The following is a 23,886-nucleotide window of genomic DNA, read 5'->3' on the forward strand; positions in this document are numbered from 1 at the left end:
ATTTTAAATTCAGAGATCACTAAAACCGGGCAGGCTTTTGCATGGGCTAGAGCTGCTGAAGCGGGCAGGGCCCGCTGACTGTGCTGAGATCTAGAAGGGGGATCTGGAGGGATGCCCCAGGAGGGTGTCGAGCAGCAGGAAGCCACACCCCCCTTTAAACTGCTCGCTGTGGCAGCTCCATAGGTTAAAATTCTGGACCCTAATAGCTTTCCTTGCCACTGTGTTAAAATCTGCAATGGTGACATCACAGGCAGAACTAAAGTTCTGAGGGCAAAAGTGGGTGACTGTAGTGGCATGAACTTCTGACCTTGGAGGAGTGAAGTCCAAGTTGCCCGCTTCCCCTACCCAAGCCCTGCTGTTGCCTCCAGAGTCTCTGCAAGGCGGGACACACTCTATGCGGGGTGTTAGCGTGGACTTTCTATCCACGTCAACGCCTTTGACAGTGGAATTCTCCACACTTACATTTTTCCTGCACAGGGTTGTCTGTGCCGTGTCTTCTGATACCCACCCCGAGGCATTTGAAAAGTGTAGTTCTGACTTATTGTGGCGTCCCAGGAGCATGAGTAAAGCGACACTCGGGAGAGCACCCAGGCACGTCAGCACGCAGCGCCTTCAGAGGCTCTGGGGCTCTCGCAGCCCTGTGGAACTCACCGATGAGGAAGTCAAGGCGCCGAGGTGCTTTCTGCATTTCAGGAGTGTCAGGATGAGGGTGCTGCGGTCTGCCAACAGCAGGGCTGACCGGTTGGCCCTGGCAGAGTCCAAGGAGACTACTGAGCTAGTTACAGACAAGTCTTTTAATCTGCCCCCGCCTTAGGCTAAGTACACAGGTCCCATATTGCATTTATTTGCAGACATTAGGAACAAAGTGGTGGTATCTCTATAGGTCCTATTAATAAACTTTATTTGGAACTTGTGCCACAACAGTTCAACAGCATGATTAAGGCCACACGCCCCAGAGTGGCCACAGGTGTGTGCAGCGTGGGAAGAGAAAGTTGCACCTCAGAGCTGACCATGATCAAGTTAAAAACACCTGACACAATACTCGTGCTAAGAAATTTCCTTCAGGTCATGACCAGCATGAAAACAATGGAGAGATTCTGCAAACACTCTGAGAGTGTTACAGCGGTGTGCTGCGCTAGGAGTCAGGTCAGACTCTGCTTAGTGTTAACATCAAGCCCTTAGGAGAAATAAAAAAAAAAAAAAAAAAAAAAAAAAACAATCTCCTCTGTCATTTATATACGCCAAGAACTATTCACACTTAGGGCTGGGCAGGGCAGCCAGGGAGCTCAAGAGGCTCCGCACCTGGAAGAAATGCTTAGGCTAATACTGAAGGCCTTTCTGTCCGGTGTGCGTCCACCTTCTGGCCGTAAGAATGTCATTATCAGCCGTTAACTAAAACCAGGAGAAAGCAATGCAGGTCTCTGGGAACCTCATCCTTCCCGAAGGGAAAATGCTCTGCCAATTCAAGTCATTCAGTCAGGAAGATGAAGTAACGAGTTAAGGCTTTGGTGACAATTATAATCCTCTGAGAATTTACTTTCCCTTAAGTCAAGATAAGATAATAGTGTTTACTGTACTTTCTCTTGACTCTTAAAACCACTGGTATTAGGAGTAGGCAACTTGCACCTGCGAATGAGTTGGCAGGAGGGAGCCCCCCACAGCTGTCCCCGACTGCAGGCAGCGAAGCCTCGGCTCTGTGGAAGCAGGAAGGACACCACAGTTCAGGCTCTCAGTAGGTCGAGGATGCTGTGCTCATTGCATCTTCAGAGATCTTGGTACTGGAGGGGTGGATGCTTGCGAAGTACTTGACGTCACTGTCTCGGTCCATCTGAAGGGCCATGATGGTCTGCTCCACAGCCTCCTGGTGACAGCTGGCGGAAGCTAAGAAGTACTCTGGAAAGGCGTGGCACACAAGGTTAGTCAGGCATAGGAAGCTCACTGACTGCTAAACCAGCTCTGAGTGTAAGCTGGGTGCCGACACAAAGAGCTGGCAACCTTGTTTGTTGCCGAAAAAAAGCACTAGACTTAGAGGGACTGTGAGCGTTCTCATTTTAAAACGGACAAATCTCTTGTAGTGAATTAGCTCATGTTTATTAAAGTGATGAACAGGGGTTGGGGATTTAGCTCAGTGGTAGAGCGCTTGCCTAGCAAGCGCAAGGCCCTGGGTTCAGTCCTCAGCTCTGGAAAAAAAAAAAAAAAAAGACAAAATAACAAAAAGACCAAAAAAAAAAAACCAAGGTAACTAAAGTGATGAACAGTTTTAGCTCTTAGCCCAGAAAGGGAAAGCCACTGTTAAACACCAGTTATATATAGACCCTTTTCCGAAGGGAATAAAAAGTCACTTTACTGTTCTTTTAAAAATGTGTATGGGGGAGGGAGGGCTGGAGAGATGGCTCACAGGTTGAGAACACCGGCTTCTCTTCCAGAGGTCCCAAGTTCAATTCCCAGCAACCACATGGTGGCTCACAACCATCTATAAGAAGATCCTGTGTTCTCTTCAGCTGTGCAGGTATACACGCAGGCAGAGTAATGTATAAATAATAAATAAACATCTATTGGAGGGGGAAGCCTAGTAGTGGAGGAGCATACCTTTAATCCCAGTATTTGGGGGATTCAAGCAGAACTATCTCCATGAGTTCAAGACCAGCCTGGGTCTACAGAGCAAGTCTGAGGACAACTAAGGCTACACAGAGAAACCCAGTCTCAAAAAAACAATAAATAATAAAATGTGTAAGGATAACAAAAAAAACGAGTATTGATTTATTCTTATCCTATAAGGTTTACTCCAAGTTTCTTTTATACTTCATGAATTCACACATTCAACAATGTGGCATTTGGAGGAAGTAGTCACAGTACCAAAGAACACAGTGGGGTGCCCGGCTTCTGCTAGTGAACGAATAGAAAAGACGAGCCTCCTAGACTCAGCCACAACGCTTGAGGATCAGGTGACAAGCCACAGGCAGCCTCTACAGTGGGCGTGCAAGCCTTGGCATGCATATATGGGTGTCTGAGAACAACTTTTAGGAGTTCATACTCTCCTTTTATCCTGTGGGGGACAATGGGGACTCAATTCAGGTCTTCAGTCCCTTAACCTGCCAAAGTAGCTTTGGGTGCCCCCCATTACTTAAATTATTGAACAATCTGTCCATGTATGGATGTATTTTGTGTGTGTGGAGGCCAGGAGTTGGCACTGAGTGCATTCCCCCTCTTGTTTTTTGAGACAGGCTTTTTCTTTGAACCTTAAGCTTGTCAACTTGGCAGGCCTGGATGGCCACTAAGTTCCGGAGATCTGCCTATCTCTGCCTCCCAGCACTGGGCCAGATGCTCACTACCACAGGTTCTGTCACACAGGCTCTTGGGATCTAATGCAGATCCTCTTATCTGCAGAACAGTTACTTTATAGAGACTGAGCCATCTCCCCAAACACCATCATCACTAAACTTCAAGTTACAAAAGTACTTATGTCTAGGATAAAAGAAAATTTCACCTAAATACCAGTATTTTTAATTTAAAACTTTTTAGTGTTCTGTATACTCTGGAGAAAACTGGTATTTTTTGGGTTTTTTTTCCAGACACGGTTTCTCTGTATAGCCTTCCATATCGTGGACCTCACTCTGTAGACCAGGCTGCTCTGGCACTCACAGAGACCCACCTGCCTCTGCGTTCCAAGTGCCAGGATTGAAGGTGTGCATCCCCCTTGCCTGGCCTCCGTGAACCTCCTCGCTGCCCGCCGGTCCTGTCAGCTGCCACCCACCTTTCTCTAGCAGAGTCTGTCGTAGCGTTTTTGCAAGCAGCACTCTAACATTTGGAACCCTGTCGTTTGCCAAGGTCAGCAAATGCGGCATCAGGTGCACAGCAAACTGGTCCATGGGGAGGCAGTCGTCTTCAATGACAGTCTGGTGGAAAACAACAAGTGCATCTTCAGCCAGCCAGAGCCCAGACCATCAGAACCCCCAGCAACAACTTGAGTGCTGAGGAATTTAGCGTCCACACTGGAATTCCCGGGGCGTAGGACTCGGAACCAGAACTAAATGGGCATACGGTGTGCATGCTCCACGACCCTGTATGTGCCAATCAGGGTAAAGGCATTTTCTGTCTAATGGAAATGCTGCCCCTACCCTTGGTGGTGGCAAAAGCACTCAGAACCTTTCCTTTTGAGTTCAGGGTTTGTCACCAGCTAAATCTTTATATCCCTCAACTAACTTTCCCCTTTCCATTTAGGTCAGCTGGGGCTAGCCTTGACCTCGTGATCCTCTTTGTCTGCTTCAAGTGCTGTATTCCACCACACTAGGTTTAAGTTAGTTTTCAACTACTCTGCAAAGACCCAGGGCAGCCAGTCCATGCCTTTATTTCCAACCGGCATTCTGGTGGGCCCTGTGGTGTGTGCATGTGGGGACATGCAGATGGTACTTGGGTATGGCAGCTTCAGATGCGCTGGCTGAATGTCTGACTTCGAGAAGCATGCAACCTCCCAATAGACGGCCAGAGAGGAACTTGAGTTCCTCATGATTAAGGAAGAAGCTTGGAGGGAGGGGGCCGGGTGAAGTTCCATGGGTGGGTGTGTCTGCCTTTCTTACCTGGCAGACAAAGACAAAGGCTTGCCGACCAGACCATTTTGGACACCTGCCGAAGTTCTCCACCAGCTCGTTGATGAGCTCTACTCCAAATGTTGGGGGTGATGCTGTGTGGAGCTTCTTCACCATCTCACTGACCTAGAGGGAAGCACAGGTAAGGCTGTCTCTATCCTCTCACTGGACACAGCACTGATGGAAAGGCCAGCAAGCTCAAACATACCAACTTGTAGGAAATCCAGCGGACTGAAGAAACTTTGTCTGCACACAGATTCAGAGCAATGGGACGTAAGTAATCATAAACATCTCTGGGACTATATAATTCTAGAAGTAAAATCAGCTGTCTACAAAGATACAAATGACAAAAATAAAATTCACCCACGGCTTAAAAATAAGACAACAGGTTAATCATGTAAACACTTTGTAACCCTGGACACCAGGTTCTTATATTAGGCAGGCTTCTGCGCAGAGCAACCTCTAGGCTGGAATACACAGAAAGGGGCTTCGACACCAGTGAGTTCAAGACATGCCACTTTCCCGAGGGAGGGACACTGGGGGGGGGGGCTGGCAGGTGGTCATGGTTTGTCCCCAGAGGTTCATGTGATGGTAACTTGTGTCCAGTGTGGCTGTACTGAGAGGTAGAGCCCCACAGTCCTCGTGGAGTGTTGCTGTTCTGGAATGGGTCGGGCCATTCAATGGTGATAGCAGGCTAAGCACAAAGCTCAGTGGCACAGTGTTTGTGTGTGTGTGCAGAGTGCAGTGAGCACAGCCTCTGGGAGCTCTCAACACAGGTGCTGGCAGTTCCCAAAGCAGAACCAGCCCATTCCCACTTCCAGCTACTAACAGCATATGCCAAATAAGCAGTTTCTCCTACACATTACCCAGCGCCAGGTATTTTTGTTAGTATCAACAGAAACTAAAGCATTCAGGAAGGAAGACGGAGCCACGTGCTTCCTCGTCTGTTCACTGGAACACCCTGCGTGGACTCCCTACTGTGCTGGCTTAGAAAGTGCTGAGCCTCCAGAGGTACAGATGAGCCAGGCAGGACCTAGAGCAGTCTTTCAGGGCATTTGCTGTAGCCACAGGAATAGGCCCTAGTTTCTGAGGCAAGTCCCTGGGGACACAAACTATGTCACTGGAGGTGACAGTGTGCAACAAGAGGTACCTGCCAAAAACACAACTGTAAGACCAACACCCGGCAGCGCACAAGCACTCCAGTTGCAGAGATCCGACACCCTTTCTAGAGGCACACGTGTGGTACACAAGACAAAAGAACTGTGTGCAACTTAAAAATGGATGCGGAGGGCCTTCTTTGATAGTCAAACAGCTACTACTGCAGGAGAGAGGAGGACCTGCACCTGCAGAAGGATGACCACTGCACGGGCTGAAGTGGGGTGTGGGGGGAGGGACAACCTCTGAAAAAGCCCAGGGCCAAAGGCCCTCTCAGCTGGGAGCTGCGGCTGGAACAGAATGCTGGAAAAAAGCCAACTGAAACCCAGCCCCTACCCCCAGCAAAGGCAATGCCACCCTAAGTGACAGGCCACAGCACAGAGCACCATGACAATGGACACAAGCAGACTTCTTAATACCCAAATCCATGGAATCAGGGAAGCCAGGAGCAAACAAGGTAGACATGAGAAACCCACCCCTGCAGGACAACGCCACAGGCTGTCGGAACTTACTCTGCCAGTTCGGCTCGGAAGCGCCAGTTTCTACTGTTATCCGTCACCAAAAACTCCTGGAGTTGATAAAGATATTCCCGTCTTTTATCAATGTGAAGAAGCTAGAGTAACAAAGTGAAGTGTTTTTATTTAACTAGGACAAGACAGACATTTTTTTTTCTTTTGTAAGACTGAAAAATATGGCAATTATCCTGAAGAAATGTAGCAGCTGTGTCTTACTCCGTGACTGTGCATGTGTGTGTGGGCAGGCATGCTCATAGGTGCAGAGAACACTGGGAGTTGTCAGTGGTGCTCTAGTCTATTTCCTGAGACAGGGTCTCTCACTGACGTGCCGTTTTGGCTGGCCAGCCAATTATCTCCTGAACTCTGCTCCTCTCCACACCCCATCACCACAGTTACAGGTGCTCGGAGTGGGAACTCAGTCTTCGCCGTCACAGTGAGTGCAGCAGCCATGTCCCAGCCCTTCCCCTTGCTTTAAAATGGGAATGAACACTGGAGAGCCTGCTGAGCAGCCAAGAGCACTTTGCTCTTGCTGAGGGCCTAGGCTCTGTTTCCAGCAGTAACTCCACTTCCAGGGGACCCGACCCCCTTCTGATTACCACAGGCTCTGCACACACATGATGTACACACACACACTTAAGACTCCTTCCTGTGTGGCTGTAAGAAATCAGCCAAGCCGACCCCCCACAGAAGAGACCAAACCTAACACAACGGAAGGCGTTGACGTGGAAAAGCATGCCATGCCACAACAAAAAGCTGCAGCTACATTTCTTTAGAGACAGAAACGCTGCTAGCGCTAAAAAGAAATGGGAATTTAGGCTCAGAGTAGATTCTAGTTTTTATGCCAAAGGATTTAGAAGTTACCTTCAGAAAGTCATGCAAGTGCTTGAGAACACCTATCCTGACTTCATCGAGGTCTTTCAAAAATCCATTAAAAATTGGAACCAGATCAGCAGCTGTCAGCTGATCTCCAAGAATAACCGCAAGTTCATGGATGGAGAATGCTAGAGTTCTTCGAACTTTCCACTGTAGAAATAAGAACTGTTAGAACACTAAATCAAAGTGATTTGTACTTTGAACGTTATTATTCTCAAGAAGTTAGATCAGGCCAGTGAGATGCACCCAGCAGGTAGATGCACCTGTGCATAGGTAAGAAAGAAAGTTGTTCAGCCCAAGCACCCCACAGTTGGTAGGACCTGAATCCAGAGTGTTCTCTGCCCTACACACGCATGCAGGCCCGCATGCACCACCCACCGGTACCCACATGCACACATATACTTAAAAATATTCCATCACACCTTTAATCCCAGCACTTGGGAGGCAGAGGCAGTTGGACCTCTGAGTTTGAGGCCAGCCTGGCCTACATATAGTCCCAGATCAACCAGGGCTACAGAGTTGAGACCTCATCCCAAAACCAAAAAATTACATCAAAATAGAATTAATACACATTAAGTTTAGAAGTGTATCGTCTATCAAAAGTTGTGATAAAAATGTCAAATTCTTTATGGTACTTATGGTTTCCCTTCCCCTTAAAAAGAAAAAAGTTTGGGATTCCCTAGTAAGACTTTTGTAGTTCTCTGAATACTAGCTCTCTGACTTGCTGACTTCCATTTATATTAAATATCACTATGTGCCACCCCACACAAGGCTTCCCTTCAGAATCTTATACTGTGTTATCTTGCCCCAAAACTTGTTTGTGTCAAGCCGGTAATTTAAGAAACAAAAAAAGATGTCTCTGTGTGTAGAGCATGCACACCATAAACCTGCACAACACAACCTAGCTCATCATATGAAAGAGACAAAGGCAGAGATGTCCTGTGGAGGACGGCTGTGTACGGGGCACCCTAGCACGCCGAGACTGAAGCTGCTGATGGCAGAATTCACAGGCTGGGAACGGGGCCCATGTGGCTCTCTGCCCAGAGCCAGCCAGCAGGACACTTGGAGGGCCTTCTTACAGCGTTCTTCTAGCCTGCCGAGCCAGCAGCTCTCTCATCGTGGATGGGTAGTGACCACCACATTTACTACCTGTGGAAACTAGTCCCAACAACACTTTTCTTTATGAGAAGTACTAATTTCACTAAAAAAAATTAAAAGGGTTTTTGTTATTAGCTTTTTGGTTTTGTTTCTTGGGATGAGTAGGGGGCAGGAGGGTCAAATTTCTGGCATATGGAAGAAATGAAGCTGAACAAGGGGAGATTAAGTCGAAGCTTAGAAAGAGACAAAAAGTCAGATGTCCACACACAACCGTCTGGGTCAATGGTTTACCCTTGTGTTCTCTCAAGGGATGTGTGCACTTTAAAGCTCTGAGCACCCAGGCACCAAAACATAGGTCTAGAATCCAGTTCTGCTAAGATGTGAAAAAATCAAGAGTCAGTGTAAAACGAGAAAAGTGCTTACAGCAGCAGTTTGAGGAGGATACCATCTTTTAGCATCTCTGATAAGCTTGGACAACATGTGTCTACCGTGAGAGCTGCTGTCTGGCGCTGCGTTCTGTCATGGCTCTCTGTGACAGCACGCACTTGCTGGGACACAGACCTCTTCAGATTTTGGAAGCCAAGCACCGTGCTACCTTCCCGGCTCTTGCTCACCTGCATGTCTGACGCCAGGGTCTCGTATGTCTCCCTTAGGCAGTGCCAGTTCTGCCTGCCGAGGGTCAGGGCCACGCCTGGCAGACTGTAGGCGCAGTGCTTGGCGATCTCAGTGTCCACGGTCTGTGCCCGGGAGGGGTCAGTCATCGACAAGTACTGATCCAGTAATGCTTGTGGAACGACATCCTAACACAAAGAGAAACGACACAGCACACTTTCAACAGCTGGACAGGTTTCCAGCAGGCTAGATATGTGACAAGTTAATTATAAAAGATGTCAATCCTAATGTCAAAAACTGAACTATCTAGTGACTGAGAAGAAGCATGGTAGGAGGCTTGAGCGGCCGCTAATCTGGTAAAGTGCTTGCCGTGCAACCATTAAGACCCGAGTTCAGATCCTCAGTGCCATGGCAACAGTCAGACCTGGCGGAGGAGCTGGTCTGACTGTTGCCATGGTCCTGGGGCTCCTTGGTAAGTAGTTTAGCAGGATCAGTGAGCTCCAAGTCCAGCAGAAGACCTTGTCTCAAAAAATAAGGTAGGGAGCGACTGAAGACATCCAAAATCAACTGCTGGCCTTCACATACTTGGGCACACATTACCACCACTCATGTCAAAAACATAACCCCCCCCCCCTCAAATAGCATGTATTAAGCAAATGTATATGTGTACACATACACATATAAACATATAAAAGCAACTTAAAACAGGTTAAAGGCCAGAATTCATAGCTAATTTGAAAAACTACATTACAAAACGCAGCTCCTGAGCGTCCACCAGAACCGTATGATCACCACACGCTTCCAGCAAGGGCATGGCAGGATGCGCCTGTGCTCCAGGAAAGCTGTGGTAGGATGTGCCTGTGTGCCAGCACTCAAGAGGCTAAGGCAGAAGGACCAATTCTGAACCTAGCCTGGGCTATCTGTTGTACCAGAACTATGTCCAAATAAAGAAAAAAACAAAAACAACAACAACAACAACAACAAAAAAAAAACAGTTAAAGCCATATTCCTTCTATGTACATTTTAAACTTCTGCTGGAGCTGGGCATGGCAGCACACACCTTTCATCCCAGCGCTCAGGAGGCAGAGGCAGGAGGATCTCTGGGCTAGCTACACATCAAAACTCTGCCTCAAGAAAACAAACCAAGAAGTTAAAGCCACATTCCTTCTACGGAACTTTAAAAATCGGGAGAGCACACATCTGTCTGGAGAATGAGGGGAAATGTGCACTGTCTCGATCCTGCTTGTGCCATCTACTTTTGGAAGGGGAGTTTTACAAGACTCATTGCTCCTGAGGAAGTAAAAATGGACAAGCGGAGGAGAAATCCCTGTCTTTCCTCTAGCTATAATGCATGTAAACATGAGGTTTGATGAAACCTCATAGATGATCTATGTGCACTGACTTTAAAATATTTTTACAATGTAAGTGCGAAAAGCATGCTTCAACTCTGTGCACAAGCACTGTTTTAAGTAAGAAGCACAAGCATGGACTATTGACTATTTGATCTCGGCGTCCACTTACATAACACACCCAGAGGTAAACAAGCACATGTGTTGTGAACTGCCAGATAGCTCCAGTGTGCAGGGCCCCACAGGCACCTTTACAGAGATGGGACAGCTAAGGGGCTCCAACCTGCTCGGGCAGGGTTGGGGTGGGGGAGCTAAGGTACATTTTCACAGGGTAAGTCATACCCTGTACTTAAACATCTGTGACCTGGTGTGGGGGTGCATAGCTGTTAAGAGGACAGCTCTGACTCATGACTGGCCTGGCTACACAGTAAGTCTGAGGGTAGCCTGGACTATATATATAGTAAGACCCTGACTAAAGAACAAAACAAAACAAGGCAGATAAAATCTCTTAAAACTGGAATGCACGTTAGTATCAGTAGGCATGAGGAAATTAAGATACAAAGGCCACACACCTTTGTTCAAACACCACATAGGAACCCCAGGACTGAGAATATGTAAGGAATATGTCCCTTGTGCTAGCTTTGCCACTTTCTAAATGTTCTGTTCACACATGTCATGACCTGTCTTAACTTTTAAAACACGAACTGCAGAGGAAGATTAATGAGGTCTCAGGCTTTGGGGGAGGGACTGAAAACTCGGACACACGTCACTTGAGCAGCCACTCACTTGTACTTTGGGTCTCCTCTCCTCCTCAGGGCTGAAGCTGTCACTGGGGGTCACGTCCCCACCTTCATGGCCATAGTCAGGAGTGGCATCCATACTCTGTGAGGAGAAACATGGACTTCAAGAACTGCCCTGCCTGAAAGCTTTCCTCCATCACTAACCTCTCTCCAGGTTTACTTACCATTCACAGCTGTCAAAGGTTCAGGTAGAGGGACTCTAGGATTTTAAAGGTTTGTGAACGTGCTGAACCTCCTCAATGGCCCCTGCTTTACACCGCATTTACGGAATAGCTGTTAAATGTACACAAACTAGCCTTGGAAAAATGAAAGTTTGTGGGCTGGAGGGATGGCTCAATGGTTAAGAGCACTTGCTCTGGCAGAGGACCTGGGTTTAATCCCCAGCAGCCGAGTGGTGACTCACAACACTCTAGACGGCAGCTCTAGATCTGACGCCCTCCTCTGACCTCTGTGGGTCCTGCACGCACATGGTCCACAGACAAACAAGCAGCCCAAACACATTAATAAGACTAAAAAAGTACATTAAAAAAAGAAAATTAGCTCATTTATAAAACACCAGGAGGATTCTTGCAGTCAACTCTTTTAGAGGCCAATGGATGTCATGTAGTTTTTCTTTTATTCCTACTCATGGTTTTTAGTGGCTGATTTTACCAGTAGCTGCTTTTAACAGGCACACTTTCCAGACAAACACACCCAACCTCTGCTCTACGGTGCCAATGTACCACAGCAGTCAGCCTCCACTATATGGTCAGGGTTCCTCTCCAAAGTCCACGTCGGGTACACCTTTCCAACCGCATCAGATACCACCAACAAAACCAGAACTGCGCAAGCGCGCTAGGCACTCACTTGCCCGAGCTCTATCACTCGAGCTGCTGGGGTCTCCACTGCATCCTGGCAGTTTGTGCTTCCTTCTCTGTGTCCATAACAGGAGAGAAGAAGGAGCTGCTACGTGACTCTGGCGTGAGGGAAACGCAGTAGGAAACCAGGGAGGATCACGTGCATAGCTACACGGATGCAGCAAAGACGATGCTGTAACAGTACCCACCCTCGCACTTGAGTGCAGATCATGCCACAGCCCTCCGCAGCATGGCCTCAAGTCCCGGTCTTCTGCTCAGAGTACTGTGTTGCTTGCTGCAGTGAAATGGTCCGATCAGAAACAAAGCACCTCTCCAAAAAGAAAAGGGAAGAGTTAATTATTCTTGATAAAGGGCTTTGTTTCCAGTAAGACTATTTCACTGCAGTGAGCTACATCAACATCCACTCATCTAGAGTCCCACGGTCAGGACCAGAACCGACTGTTTTGAGCCTTTACTAAGACACTAAGGTCACGAGGATGGATGCGGTGAGAATCGTTACTTTTACTTTATGCAAAAGGGAGGGCTAGGAGACGAGTAACTAGGAGAGCGTGCTAGCTCGCGCGTCCCCATCAGGACTGCGTGTTCACACGGCTCTCGCCTGGTAAACACCGAGCTCATTACCTCCTCAGCAGTGCTGATTAAAGACACAGAAGTGTCTGGAGTCACGCCACAGTCTGGAAGCTCGTTCACACCCAGCTCATCTGGTAGCTCACTCCGCTGCCCCGCACCACTGGCCTCTTCGTGAGCATCCAGGCTGGAAGCACGCAGGGCAGCCGACAGCACTTCCACCTGCGCTGTGGGCAAAGGAGACAGTGAGCGGGTGGAGGGGCCGCAACATCCGCCATGCTCCCTCACTGTGCGTAACCAGCACGGTGTGCGGCGGATGCTGCCATCGGAACGCTGAAGCATTATACTGAGCAAATCGCTGGTCCTTCCCGAGAACAAGCAGAGACGAGGGTGCTACACTGTCTAGTGGAGGGGCCTCCAGGTTCTTTCAAGGCTCCATTTCTGCAATTTGTAGGTCAGGCAGGTAAGCCTCACTAACCTACTCGAGCAGAAACCTGCCAACATCACACAGTGGCCGTGACAAAGACTTCTTGGCAGTGCTGCCGAAACATCTGTATTTCACCTAGGTTCGCTATTCCTTATTTGATATTGAAATTACCACAGTTTGTCCCAAACACCGGGATCCCAAGAATAAGTCCTGTTTGCCCAAAGCCAAAACAACTAGCAAGCACTAGTTAATAAACCTGGCAATTAATACTGCCTTCCAGGGCTGGAGAGATGGCTTAGAGGTTAAGAACACTCGCTATTCTTCCAAAGGCCCTGAGTTCAATTCCCAGCAACCACATGGTGGCTCATAACCATCTAAGGTGAGATCTGGTGTATAGGCAGAATGTTGTATAAATAATAAGTCCTTAAAAAAAAAAGACAGACAGATAGAAATAGAGAGGAAAAAAGGAAAGGAAAAAAAATAGGGGGCTGGAGAGATGGCTCAGAAGTTAAGAGCACTGGTTGCTCTTCCAAAGGTCCTGAGTTCAATTCCCGGCAACCCCATGATGGCTCACAACCATCTACAATGAGATTTGGTACCCTCTACTGGCGTGCACACATACATTTAGGCAGAATACTGTATACATAATAAATAAATAAATCTTTAAAAAAAATACTGCCTTCCTTATACAGAAAATTCAAATTAAGGAAGAGGTATTCTCTACCCTACCCAATAAAAGGAAATTTAGCAAAAAAAAAAAAAAAAAAAAAAAAGTGTACACACATACAGAGCACCAGTATTTATTTAAAGTAACATTCCCCTTGCACATATAAAATATGACATTTAAAATTCAAATTTACTGCTTCAAACAACCAACTCATATGTGACAGCATTTATAGAATTTCATGCCTTGGACAGAAGTTGTTCTGTTTGGTAGAGGTCAATGTGGACTCTCACATCAGGTCAAAGGACTGCGGAAAGTGCCTGTTGAACGGTCAGTCTTAAACTGCCCTATGCTAACCCCCCCCACACCAAGGCATGGTTGCTCACAGCAAAGCCCAGGAAGGCGCCCTGAAGCACTGCACCCAGACATGGCTACTGTCACTGTGAGCACACAGCAGGGGCCTGGCAATGTCCCTCCCGGACACACCTCTCCTGAGGGACTGTTAACGGCTGCTGAAAGGGGTGCAGTGGGGGTTATGTCCTTTAAGGTGTGGCCACCGGAGCGACAGCGGGGCGTGGGCACCCCACGCTTATAACAGGGTACAGAGGGAAAGCAGACAGACAGTAGTGGGGTGATATTTAATCACAATATTGTATACTATACGCATACATAAACAGTCAGAGAGAAAACTTTAAAAAGATCAAGAAGCCAGTTGATCAGGAAAAAAAAAAAAAAAAGACAAGAAAGACTGGTCCCTGCTGGGGTCGGGGACGAGCAGAGCAAGGCGGAGAAGCAGGCGAGATGTACAGGGTGTAAAGGGTGGCCAGTCCTGAGCCAGAGAGAGCAGGCGCTTCCGCACACCGCTGTCCCGGCTCGCCAGCCCACCCTCATTCTTCACATGGTCTTAAGAAACTGAATTTAATTTCTGAGCAGGAGGGGCCTTCTCTAAATGCATCTAAACACCTGACCGTGGACATAAAAGACTAGTGCATAAGGAATTCTATTTCAGTGGGTCATCAATTACCTAAATAAGCAGATAATGGTGTTTACTGATGAGACATTCTGGTGATTTTCATTGTTTCCAGAATTTCGGTTATAATTTCTAACTAAAATTACAATCATTTTAGCTCTCTTTGGGGTCGTTCAAGTTTCTAATGCGAAGGTTTAGAAGGTCTAAAGAACTGTACTCAAAGCTGACTATACAAAATATAATGTATAAAATGCTTCATGCCACCGAAGTGCATGTGTGGATGGGATCTCAAACATGTTGCTGCTGGAGAAGAAAATATTAGCGCAGAGGTGGACCACATCTGCCACAAGTAGGTCACTTGTCTCCAGTGGACTACCTACTGCCCATCCGTGCAGGTCCAACCTGTGACCCGCTGGCCAAATGTGCAGTAATAACTGCGCTCAGCAGGCCATCTCTTTGAAAGAGGATCTGTCTACCATCTCTGTGTCTCACTATGTAGGATCTGTTCTGTCAGCCTTTCCATGAGAATCTGCTGTGCCCACAGCTAACAAAAGGGCTCCCCCCTTTTCCTATTGTAGTTTAATGAAAAGTCTGAATTCATAGCCAGAAATCACAGGAGAAAAAGAACAGCAGTGATCACAGGAGGCTGAGACTGACCTCAGCAAAGCTGCCTTACAGGGAAGACAGCTGCGATTTGACGTGCGCCGAGAAAGTCCTAGAGCAGCCGACATGTTCACTCTCCTCCTACCCTGAGACAACTTGACAAGGCAGCATGGTACCAGCCTCCCCAGTCAGACCTTTATTTCTTGGTCTTGAATCAACAGTGTGCTTTTTAAAAAGCATACATGCTTTCTGGCAAATTTAGAATGATTACTCTATAATGCACCATTAGAAAAGACAAAGAGCCCCAAATTACTGAACACTCTTCTGAAAATTCAAAACATTTTATGACACAATGGAAAACAGTTACTTAAATTAACACAGATTTAAAAAACATGCCCTCAGATTTCAATAAAACCTAAAAGCACTACATGACAAATTTAAGTTGTTCCAGGTGTCATAGTGGAATTATAAATACAATCAGTTAAATCACAAGATAGTATTTATAATGAAAAAATTTAAACTACAATGTAATTTTAAGTAGTGTTATCCATCTTTAGAAACACAGACATATTATGAAACTTGGAAAGGTTTTATCTGTTGAAAAGATTAAAGCAGCGCATTCAACAATTCTATTAATATTTGTTGAGTGCTTACTGTGAGTTAGAGAACTAGCCAGTACTGTGATGTAATCAGTCCTGGAACAGATCTAAATCAGAGTTACTGAAGGTAGATGAACTTAATAAAACTTAGGCTGATGAATAAAATTTAAGCAAGCAGTTGAAAGGATTAAAACATGGGACACTTGGCTGTCAGTGGCTGTGGCCAGGCCTCGCTTCTTCTCTTTGGGGCTGAGGAGCATGGAAGCAAAGGGGAGCAAGGCGCCGGGCTCTTTTGACAAGGCTGGCTTGTCAACGCAGAGCTGCTCTGTTACTGAGTTGTCTTAAGGTACAGAAAGGACCAGGGGCTTACTTTGGGCTGAAGAGACTGTTCTCCACCTCAACAGTGGCACCAGCCACTTGGCTATTTCTCAAATCTCATAGAACTATTCATTCAAAGGAGCAATGACTTTCACTGGTAAAAACTATACCCCAGTGAATCTTAAAATTAAAGTCAGCAATTTTAAGTCATGTTATGCAAAAAAAGCCAGACTCGGAAAGACAAATATAACATGTTCCTGTCACTTATGGAACCTGGAATTAAGATTACATCTATCTATACAGGTAGATATTTTACATAAAATTCAGTTAAGCTAAAATAATAATAATGATCAAGGATGTAATTAAATTAATTTTTAGGTATAAAATTACAACAGGAAATTTCTAAAAAAAAAATCGCAGTAAATGAAAGAGAATGCAGATGCCCTCTAACTTAGCAAACATGAGGAATTTTTCAAAGTTTAAACAAGGTTTCGCTGGGTGTGTGGTCTCATGCGTGTAATAATCGCAGCTCTCAGGAGGGTGAGGTAGGGAGATGCTGCAAGCTTGAGGCCAGCCTGGGCTACAGAATGAGATCTAATCTTCCTCACAAAGAAAACAAAAGAAAGGTTTTTGTTTTAAAAGAATTACTTAACATTTTACTTTATTTGCTTTGAAATGGGTATTTCCCAATACTGAGCAAACTGACAGTTTAGACATTTTAGTTTTTGGAACAACAAGGGGAAAAATATCCAGGAAGTAGTATTGGCTCTGAAAATTTTCAGTTATGGATTTACAGTGTTTTTGCTTTGTTTTGTTTTGTTCTTTTCCTAAGATAAATCTAGACCTAGCTGGCCTGGGACTTTCTACACAGACCTGGCTAGCCCAGAACTCACAGAGATCTTTCTGTCTTTGCCTCTTGAGTGCTGGGATTAAAGACGGACACCATTGTGCCTGGTTTTCAAAACATGTCAGAGGATGGTCACACAATCAATCGCCAAGGCAGCAGGAAAGCACCATCCTGCATGGTCCTGGCCTCATGCACTCTAGCCCTGTGCCTAAGCTCCAGCAGGCACAGTAAGAAGGCCCCTCATTTCCCACTCTTAAGGACTTAGCACATGCTCTACTTGACACGAGGCAATGTTTTATTTAGGACTAACAACCAGTTCAGTTGTTCACAATGGGGGACATGGTCCATGTATTTATTAACCCCAAATAAAGCAAAACACAAATTGAAAACTACATCCTTCTTGGAAAAGACTACAGCTTCTCAAATATCATACATGTGGGAAACAGAAATATATGTCCGCCATATAGACTATAGCTCTTCCTTAAAAATGAGAGCCAGAGAAAAACAGATACAACAGGACTCAGAACCTTAAAATTTATAAACACAAAACACTGAATAACTGCAAAAAGTGATTTCTGAATGAACACATCTATCTAACAATAAACGGTAGAGAGGAACCATCTTAGACATAATTCTTACAAATCAGACCAGTGATGTTACCATAATAGGCATTTTAAAAATGAGCTTTAAATAAGGAAAGAGTATGCCGGAGTCTTCCATACCTTTCACATCTGGGTCATCCATGTGTGGCTCTAGGTTCTCTATCATTTCCTCTAGCTCCTTCCGGGTAGCCATGGTGACACTAGGGGAACCTGGTTCAGGGACTCCAGGTCCATCTCCCGTTTTCTGTGGGCTGAGTCTCTCCCCAGAGTCCTGTTGGAGCTCTACATCAATATCTATTACAGGTAGAGGAGTCCTCCAGAAATGGAAGGAGTTGAACAAATCCTGATCTAAGAGAGTGGAATCTGTGGAGCTGGTGCCAGCCTCTGGCTGGAATGCAGACTTGCTGTTGGCAGGCTCTTGGTCACTCTCATGGCTAGCTGCTTCCTGAGGAGACTCTGAGGACAAAGTACAGAGTAAGGAGCTGTCCACTGCAGCACTGTCACCTGCAGAGCTCCCAGATGTCTCCGCAGCACAGTCTTCCAGTGTGCTCGCCAGTCTGGCACTGAGGTCTGAGGGGGCATCCTCTGGCCTGATCTGCTCTTCTTCCTCGACATCGTGATCTTTGATCCTTTCATTGTTTCAATTAGGGGAGGGAAAAAAAAGAAACATGGAAGTATAGAAATAATTACTGGGGAAAAAAATCTGTGAAAAGTATGACACAGCATTTAGACTAGCTAAGTATAGTACAGCTCATCCACAGAAACTGAACAGTCTTGCATGTCACACAACGCTTCTTTTCCATCAGTTGTTCTGCATTCAGAGATGTGAAACACCTGTCAAACTGGTCTAAGCAGGCATTATTCACAGCTGGAGAAGGCGACACCTAAGAATCCTGGGATGCTACAACACTATAGTAATACTAGAAATAGCAGGAAGAAGAAACCAATTCAGTGGATTCTACGACACATACAAATTATAAATTATTTATTTGGGGATTATTAGTATCACCACTTTGTTCCAGTGACACAGTGAAAGCTGAGATTCAAAACATCTTTGCTCATTAAAGAAGGATAAAGGAAAAAACCTCTAGAGGGTAGGAGAGAAGATACTTATTAACTATCTCATAAAATATATAAAAAGCTACTTAAGGGTAAGCAGGATCATTTTTCTTCTTTTTTTCTTTTTGTTTTTGTTTTTGTTTTGTCGAGACAGGGTTTCTCTGTGTAGCCTTGGCTTTCCTGGACTCGCTTTGTAGAGCAGGCTGGCCTTGAACTCACAGTGATCCCCCTGCCTTTGCCTCCCTGAGTGCCAGGACAAAAGGTGTGCGCCACCTCGCCCGGCTAACAGGATCATTCTTATTTCTTCCTCAATCTCCAATGTTACTTCAAAAACAGGCTTTTCCAAAAGGAAGTCCTGATGGAACAGACAAGGAGGAGCGGTTGAGCATCTGATGATTGTCAACCAGAGCCTTCAGTTGTACTGCTTCTCTCCTGCCTACTACTTGGAAAGCAGTTACTGGGCATCTACCAGAACCCATAAATAAATCAATTTTAAGGATTTGGCATGAGGGTGAAGCGCACAACTTAAAGACCCACACTCAGACCCCTCCTCCTCAGCACCAATATAAATAAGCCAGAAGAAGCTACACACCTAGAGTGCCAGTGCTGGGGAAATGGAAGCAAAGGGATCTTTGGGGCTTGCTGGTCTGCTAGTCTGGCTGAACTGACCAGCTCCAGGTTCAGCAGGAGACACTGTCTCAACAAACAGGGTGAAAAACAACTGAGAAAGATGGCTGAATTAAGCCCAGACTCACACATGCATGAATGCTCAGACACACACACACACACACACACCCCTGCACATTCATCTTTAGCATACACAAGTAACAGTAACACTGGGAGACAAGCTGGGTATGGAGGTGCACACTGGTGGAGGATCAAGAATTTGAAAGGAGCCACAAACATCCTCACCAAAACCCTGAAAATTGAGTGTAGGTTGAAATTACAATTACAGGTAAACAAACAGTAAACTAGAAAAACAAATTACCATCTAATTAAAATACAGTCAGGCATGGTGGCATGCGCCCTTAGCTCCCACAATGAAAGCAGGGACAGGTGGAGGTCTACCTGGCCTACAGGATGAGTTCCAGGACAGCCCAAGCTATACAGGAAGACTAAAAACTAAAAAACTAAATTGTGGAGCTGGAGAGATGGCTCAGTGGTTAAGAGCACTGCCTGCTCTTCCACCAGAGGTCCTGAGTTCAATTCCCAGCAACCACACAGTGGCTCACAACCATCTATACCAGGATCTGATGCCCTCTTCTAGCATGCAGGTGTACATGAAGACAGAGCACACATATGTAAAACAAATAAATAAATCTTCTTGTTTGTTTTTCAAGACAGGATTACTCTGTGTAGCCCTGGCTGTCCTGGACTCAGTCTGTAGACCAAGCTGGTCTCAATTTTAAGAGATCCATGTGGCTCCGCCTCCCTGAGTGCTGGGATTTCAGGCCTACACCACCAGGCTGGCTAAATAAACATATCTTCTTCCAAAAAAAAAAAAAAGAAGGCAAATTTCCACCCTACCCCCAAATGAGGGTGTGGATTCCAGGCAGAGAAGTGCAGGCCCCGAGCAAAGGATGCAGAGATGGAAGTGGGGCCGCAGGGCCCTGGATGGGTGCTATGGAGACTTTGGAGACACTTCTGAGTTTCTCCTGCGGCCATGAAATAACAAAGGAAGTGTAAAACCCATCAGACACCTTCTTTTCCTGAGACCCTTGCAGAAGCAGTGCAAAAAGAAAGCTGGAGAGAAACAGGCTGCAGGAATGGGAATGTCAGCACCGGAGACGATGCGCGAACACAGGCGGTGCCAGTGGGCCTCACAGGGACAGCCCGTCGGTGATCAAGGCGGTGGCATTATGCGTCCACTCCACTCACGTCACTCAGAACCCGGGAGACAGCCAGATTCTGGCTAGGGCAGCTGAACAGATGCCTATAGCATCTATAGCACTAATTAGAGCTAAGAACATGAGAGCACTTTACACAAGTAAGTTAGCAAGTTCAGGTCTGGAGAGGCAGGTTAGGCGTCTGCTACACTCCAGGTAGCGCCATCTAGCACCTGGGCAGACAGACTCACGAGCGCACAGTAGCATCTAGCAGTGCAAGAGCTGAGAAACACTAACACTGCAGAGTGGCCCATCAACAAGAAGCCTGGATGGAAGAATGGCATGCATGTTTTGAGGCTGAGGTGGAGGTCAGAGGGTGAGGTAAGCAAGCTCTAAGAAGAGAATCCAGGCTCACGGGATGTGAGTTAAACAGGTAAAAGAGAAACAAGGATGAAAGAAGATGTATGTATTTGTAAGTTAAATATGGTAAAGAAAAACAAAAGTTTTCTCACGAAGTGCCATGTGCCTTTGAATACACAGTCTATTTTAGAAAAAAATGCAGAAGTATCTGAGAGGTAAAAAAGAAATTTCTAAACTTTCTCAGAGTCAGAAAAAAAAAAGTCAAACATGGGATTTAAGGGGAGCTCAAAAAATAAGGGCGATGTTAATATTCATTTATGGGTATCAGTTTAATAGTCATGTAGGTATTCTGACTTTGGTGTGTGTATGTGTTTCCTGCAAACATGTGTGGGGCTACATCCCATGGAACTGGAATTATAGACAGTTATGAGCTGCCATGTGAATACTGAGAATTGAATCCAGGTCCTCTGAAAGAGCAGCCAGTGCTCTAACCACTGGGATGTCTCTCCTGCTCCAATGTAGGTTTTCATGAAAACACTGAGTTCCATTTTGTTGTAATGCTCATCATTTTCAGAAGCATGTCAAAAACATACGATCTTTTAAAATTTGAAACGTAGATGCCATCTAAAAAACTTAACAGCATTTTGACACCTGGTATTTCCCTTCCATAACTATAAAATATATAAGATACACAAACATTGCATATATGTGCCAAATGTGAGGAAACTGAACTTCATGGGTGCTGCCTTAAATATGAGATAGAACCTTCAGGGCTTGTGAGGCTCCTCCTTTGTTCCCATTTCACTGAAATAAGGGAGCTGCCTAGATGGCCTATGTACTCTTTCCAACAGCTCTGGTGAAGCCAGAGCTCCTGTGTAAAATGATTACTCCTAATATGTACAAATTATACATTTCTAGGTGTTCCATCCTATTTTAAACAGTAGTACTGACTCATTTCCTAACATCAGTAACTGGACTATAGCTATGTGGTCTATGTAGTGTCTGTCTATGCTTTGAAAAAATACAAAGTAAAGTATCTGACGGGGAAAAATGTCTAAAACTTCTCAAAGGGTCAGAAGAAAAGCTCACACAGGCAGACATGGCAAAGCAGCATTGGAGTACCTGGGTGAAGGGGAGACGGGTTCACTGTGATAGTCTGTAGATTTTCTACAGTCAGTCTACATAAAAATTTAACATTATAGTAACTAGGTATTCTGGCAATGGGTGTAGCAAGGTGAAACCTGAGACTTTATCATCTGACACAGTTAAGTGCTCACACTTAACAGCACACACCAGATCTGACTAGCAGCCACTCAGAACAGAGAAATATCCCCAAACTGGGCTAGCATCTCACTTTCATATTCCTTCTAGCATTCACACTGACCATCTAGTGATTCTTCCTGTCTAGCAAAAGTAAATCCATTAGTCTGTTAAAACTTAAGACATTTATTATGTTTGCTTCCTCTTTGTTTAAATGATTTATTTTTATTTGCCTGCATATGTGTCTGTGTGAGGGTGTCAGATCCCTTCAGACAGGAGTGACAGACATTTGGGAGCCTCTGTGTAGGTACTGGAAACTGAACCTGGGTCCTAAAAAGAGCAGCCAATGCTCTTAACCACTGAGCTACCCCTCCATTCCCTATGTTTGCTTTTTAAACACAAAATTATAAGATATGAGAAAGTTTGCCCTAGTATTAGGTTCTGGGAGATACTGTATGTGTGAGGCTTTGACTGCCCAAAGTATAAACTCCCTAAATTCCATTTCCTCCTAGAGTGTTTAAGAGTCATGACAAGGCCATGTAGCTTGTTGAAAAAGGCATCTAAATGCTATGGTACAGGACAAATGTGTCTTTGGAGTCTGCTGGGTACAAGAATTATAGTTACCTCTAAGATATGTGCAATAAGAGCAGCAGAGAGGTAGGCTAAAAGTTTCTCTCAAGAGGAAAACTAAGTAAGTTGGGTGTAGAGGTACCAGCCTGTAATCCCAGTACAGGGCAGGCAGGAGCAGGAAGATCAGAAGTTCAAGACTAGCCTTGGCTTTATGGGACTGTCTCAACCTTGCTTCTGATTTCCGTATAAATTAATCTCCAGTACCCTAGACTTCCTTAGCAGAGGCCATGGAGCCTGGCAAACCTAGTACAATATCTTCAAATGACTCACAAAACATTTAAAGAGAATCAAGCCAAACCAAGCAAATACCAGATTCCAAACTAAATTCATAATTACACTGTGAAGTAAATTAAATGGAGCTTTGATATTAGAGAATTATTTCCAAGTGACAGTCAATTTTATTGTTCAAATAGTTAAGGTTTTGAAAAATCAAACCCATAGGTTCTTAAGAGAGTTTTATTTATGGGGACAATTAATTAAAGGGTTAAAAGCCAGGTATGGCAGTACATTCCTTTAATCCCAGTACTCAGGGAGGCAGAGACAGGCAGATCTTTGAGTCCAGGACAGCCAGGGCTACAGAGAGAGATCCTGTCTCTCTATATTCAGAAGAAAAAAAAAAAAGCCACAAAGTTGGGAGGATGGGGGCACTAGGAAAAGCTGCAGGGAGGGTCTACTGCATAGATGTAGGAACCGTCCAAAGAATAATAATTCTGAAAGGTTCCCACTCTGAGCCGGCCCAGGGAAGGTGTTAGCACAAACAAAGCTTAAAACTAGACCGCTACCCTAGATGTGCTTATACCTACAGCAAGATGAAAGTAGACATAGAGAGGCACGTTTTCAAACAAGTGCTACCCAAAGCCTCAAAGAGTGTGATTCTGAAAGGTATGTGCACGTCAGGGAACACACTGACAGGTATTCTGTCAACAGAATACATGTGGAATGAATACTTCCGACAGAGAGCAGTAAGCAGAAAAGGTAGGGTGAGCCAAAGAGCAAAGTGCACGCAGCAGAGTGGGCAGCCAGGGAACAAAGCAACTGTTTCAACAAGTACGAGTGTCCCTTTGCATAATTACTTTTGCTCTGATGGGAATTAAATCCAGGGCACATTCTCGGCAAGTGCTCCGCCACTGGGCTGCAGCCCCAGAACTCGTTATTTTAAACTTTGCCTAACTGTATAACAGCAAACCTCAGTGCTTTACTGTCTCTGTAAGTAGCCTTTGTCAGCATCTTCAAAGAAGTAGTACTAGCCTGATGGCTCTAATAAAGTCAGAGATCTGTAATCGCTAAGTCCTTCTACAACACTAAGTGA

At 45.5% G+C, this 23,886-nt stretch overlaps 1 protein-coding gene across 4 annotated transcripts in view; it reads right to left on the reverse strand.

The window, feature by feature from the left end:
- Positions 1-776: 776 nt before the first annotated feature.
- Positions 777-23,886, reverse strand: part of Ppp4r1 (protein phosphatase 4 regulatory subunit 1) — a 52,942-nt gene continuing 29,832 nt past the window's right edge. For all 4 annotated transcript variants that reach the window (XM_021653545.2, XM_060368252.1, XM_021653543.2 and 1 more), the window contains exons 11-20: positions 17,563-18,071; positions 12,467-12,639; positions 10,975-11,070; positions 8,842-9,027; positions 7,118-7,279; positions 6,254-6,354; positions 4,795-4,915; positions 4,578-4,712; positions 3,755-3,896; positions 777-1,893 (exon numbers count right to left, since the gene is read on the reverse strand). In XM_021653545.2, coding sequence (XP_021509220.1) covers positions 1,730-1,893; positions 3,755-3,896; positions 4,578-4,712; positions 4,795-4,915; positions 6,254-6,354; positions 7,118-7,279; positions 8,842-9,027; positions 10,975-11,070; positions 12,467-12,639; positions 17,563-18,071 — 1,789 coding nt within the window. In that variant the 3' untranslated portion in view covers positions 777-1,729. The remainder of the gene's footprint in view (positions 1,894-3,754; positions 3,897-4,577; positions 4,713-4,794; positions 4,916-6,253; positions 6,355-7,117; positions 7,280-8,841; positions 9,028-10,974; positions 11,071-12,466; positions 12,640-17,562; positions 18,072-23,886) is intronic.

This window comes from Meriones unguiculatus, chromosome 15, assembly GCF_030254825.1.
Source record: "Meriones unguiculatus strain TT.TT164.6M chromosome 15, Bangor_MerUng_6.1, whole genome shotgun sequence".
In the NCBI taxonomy this organism is placed as follows: Eukaryota; Metazoa; Chordata; class Mammalia; order Rodentia; family Muridae; genus Meriones; species Meriones unguiculatus.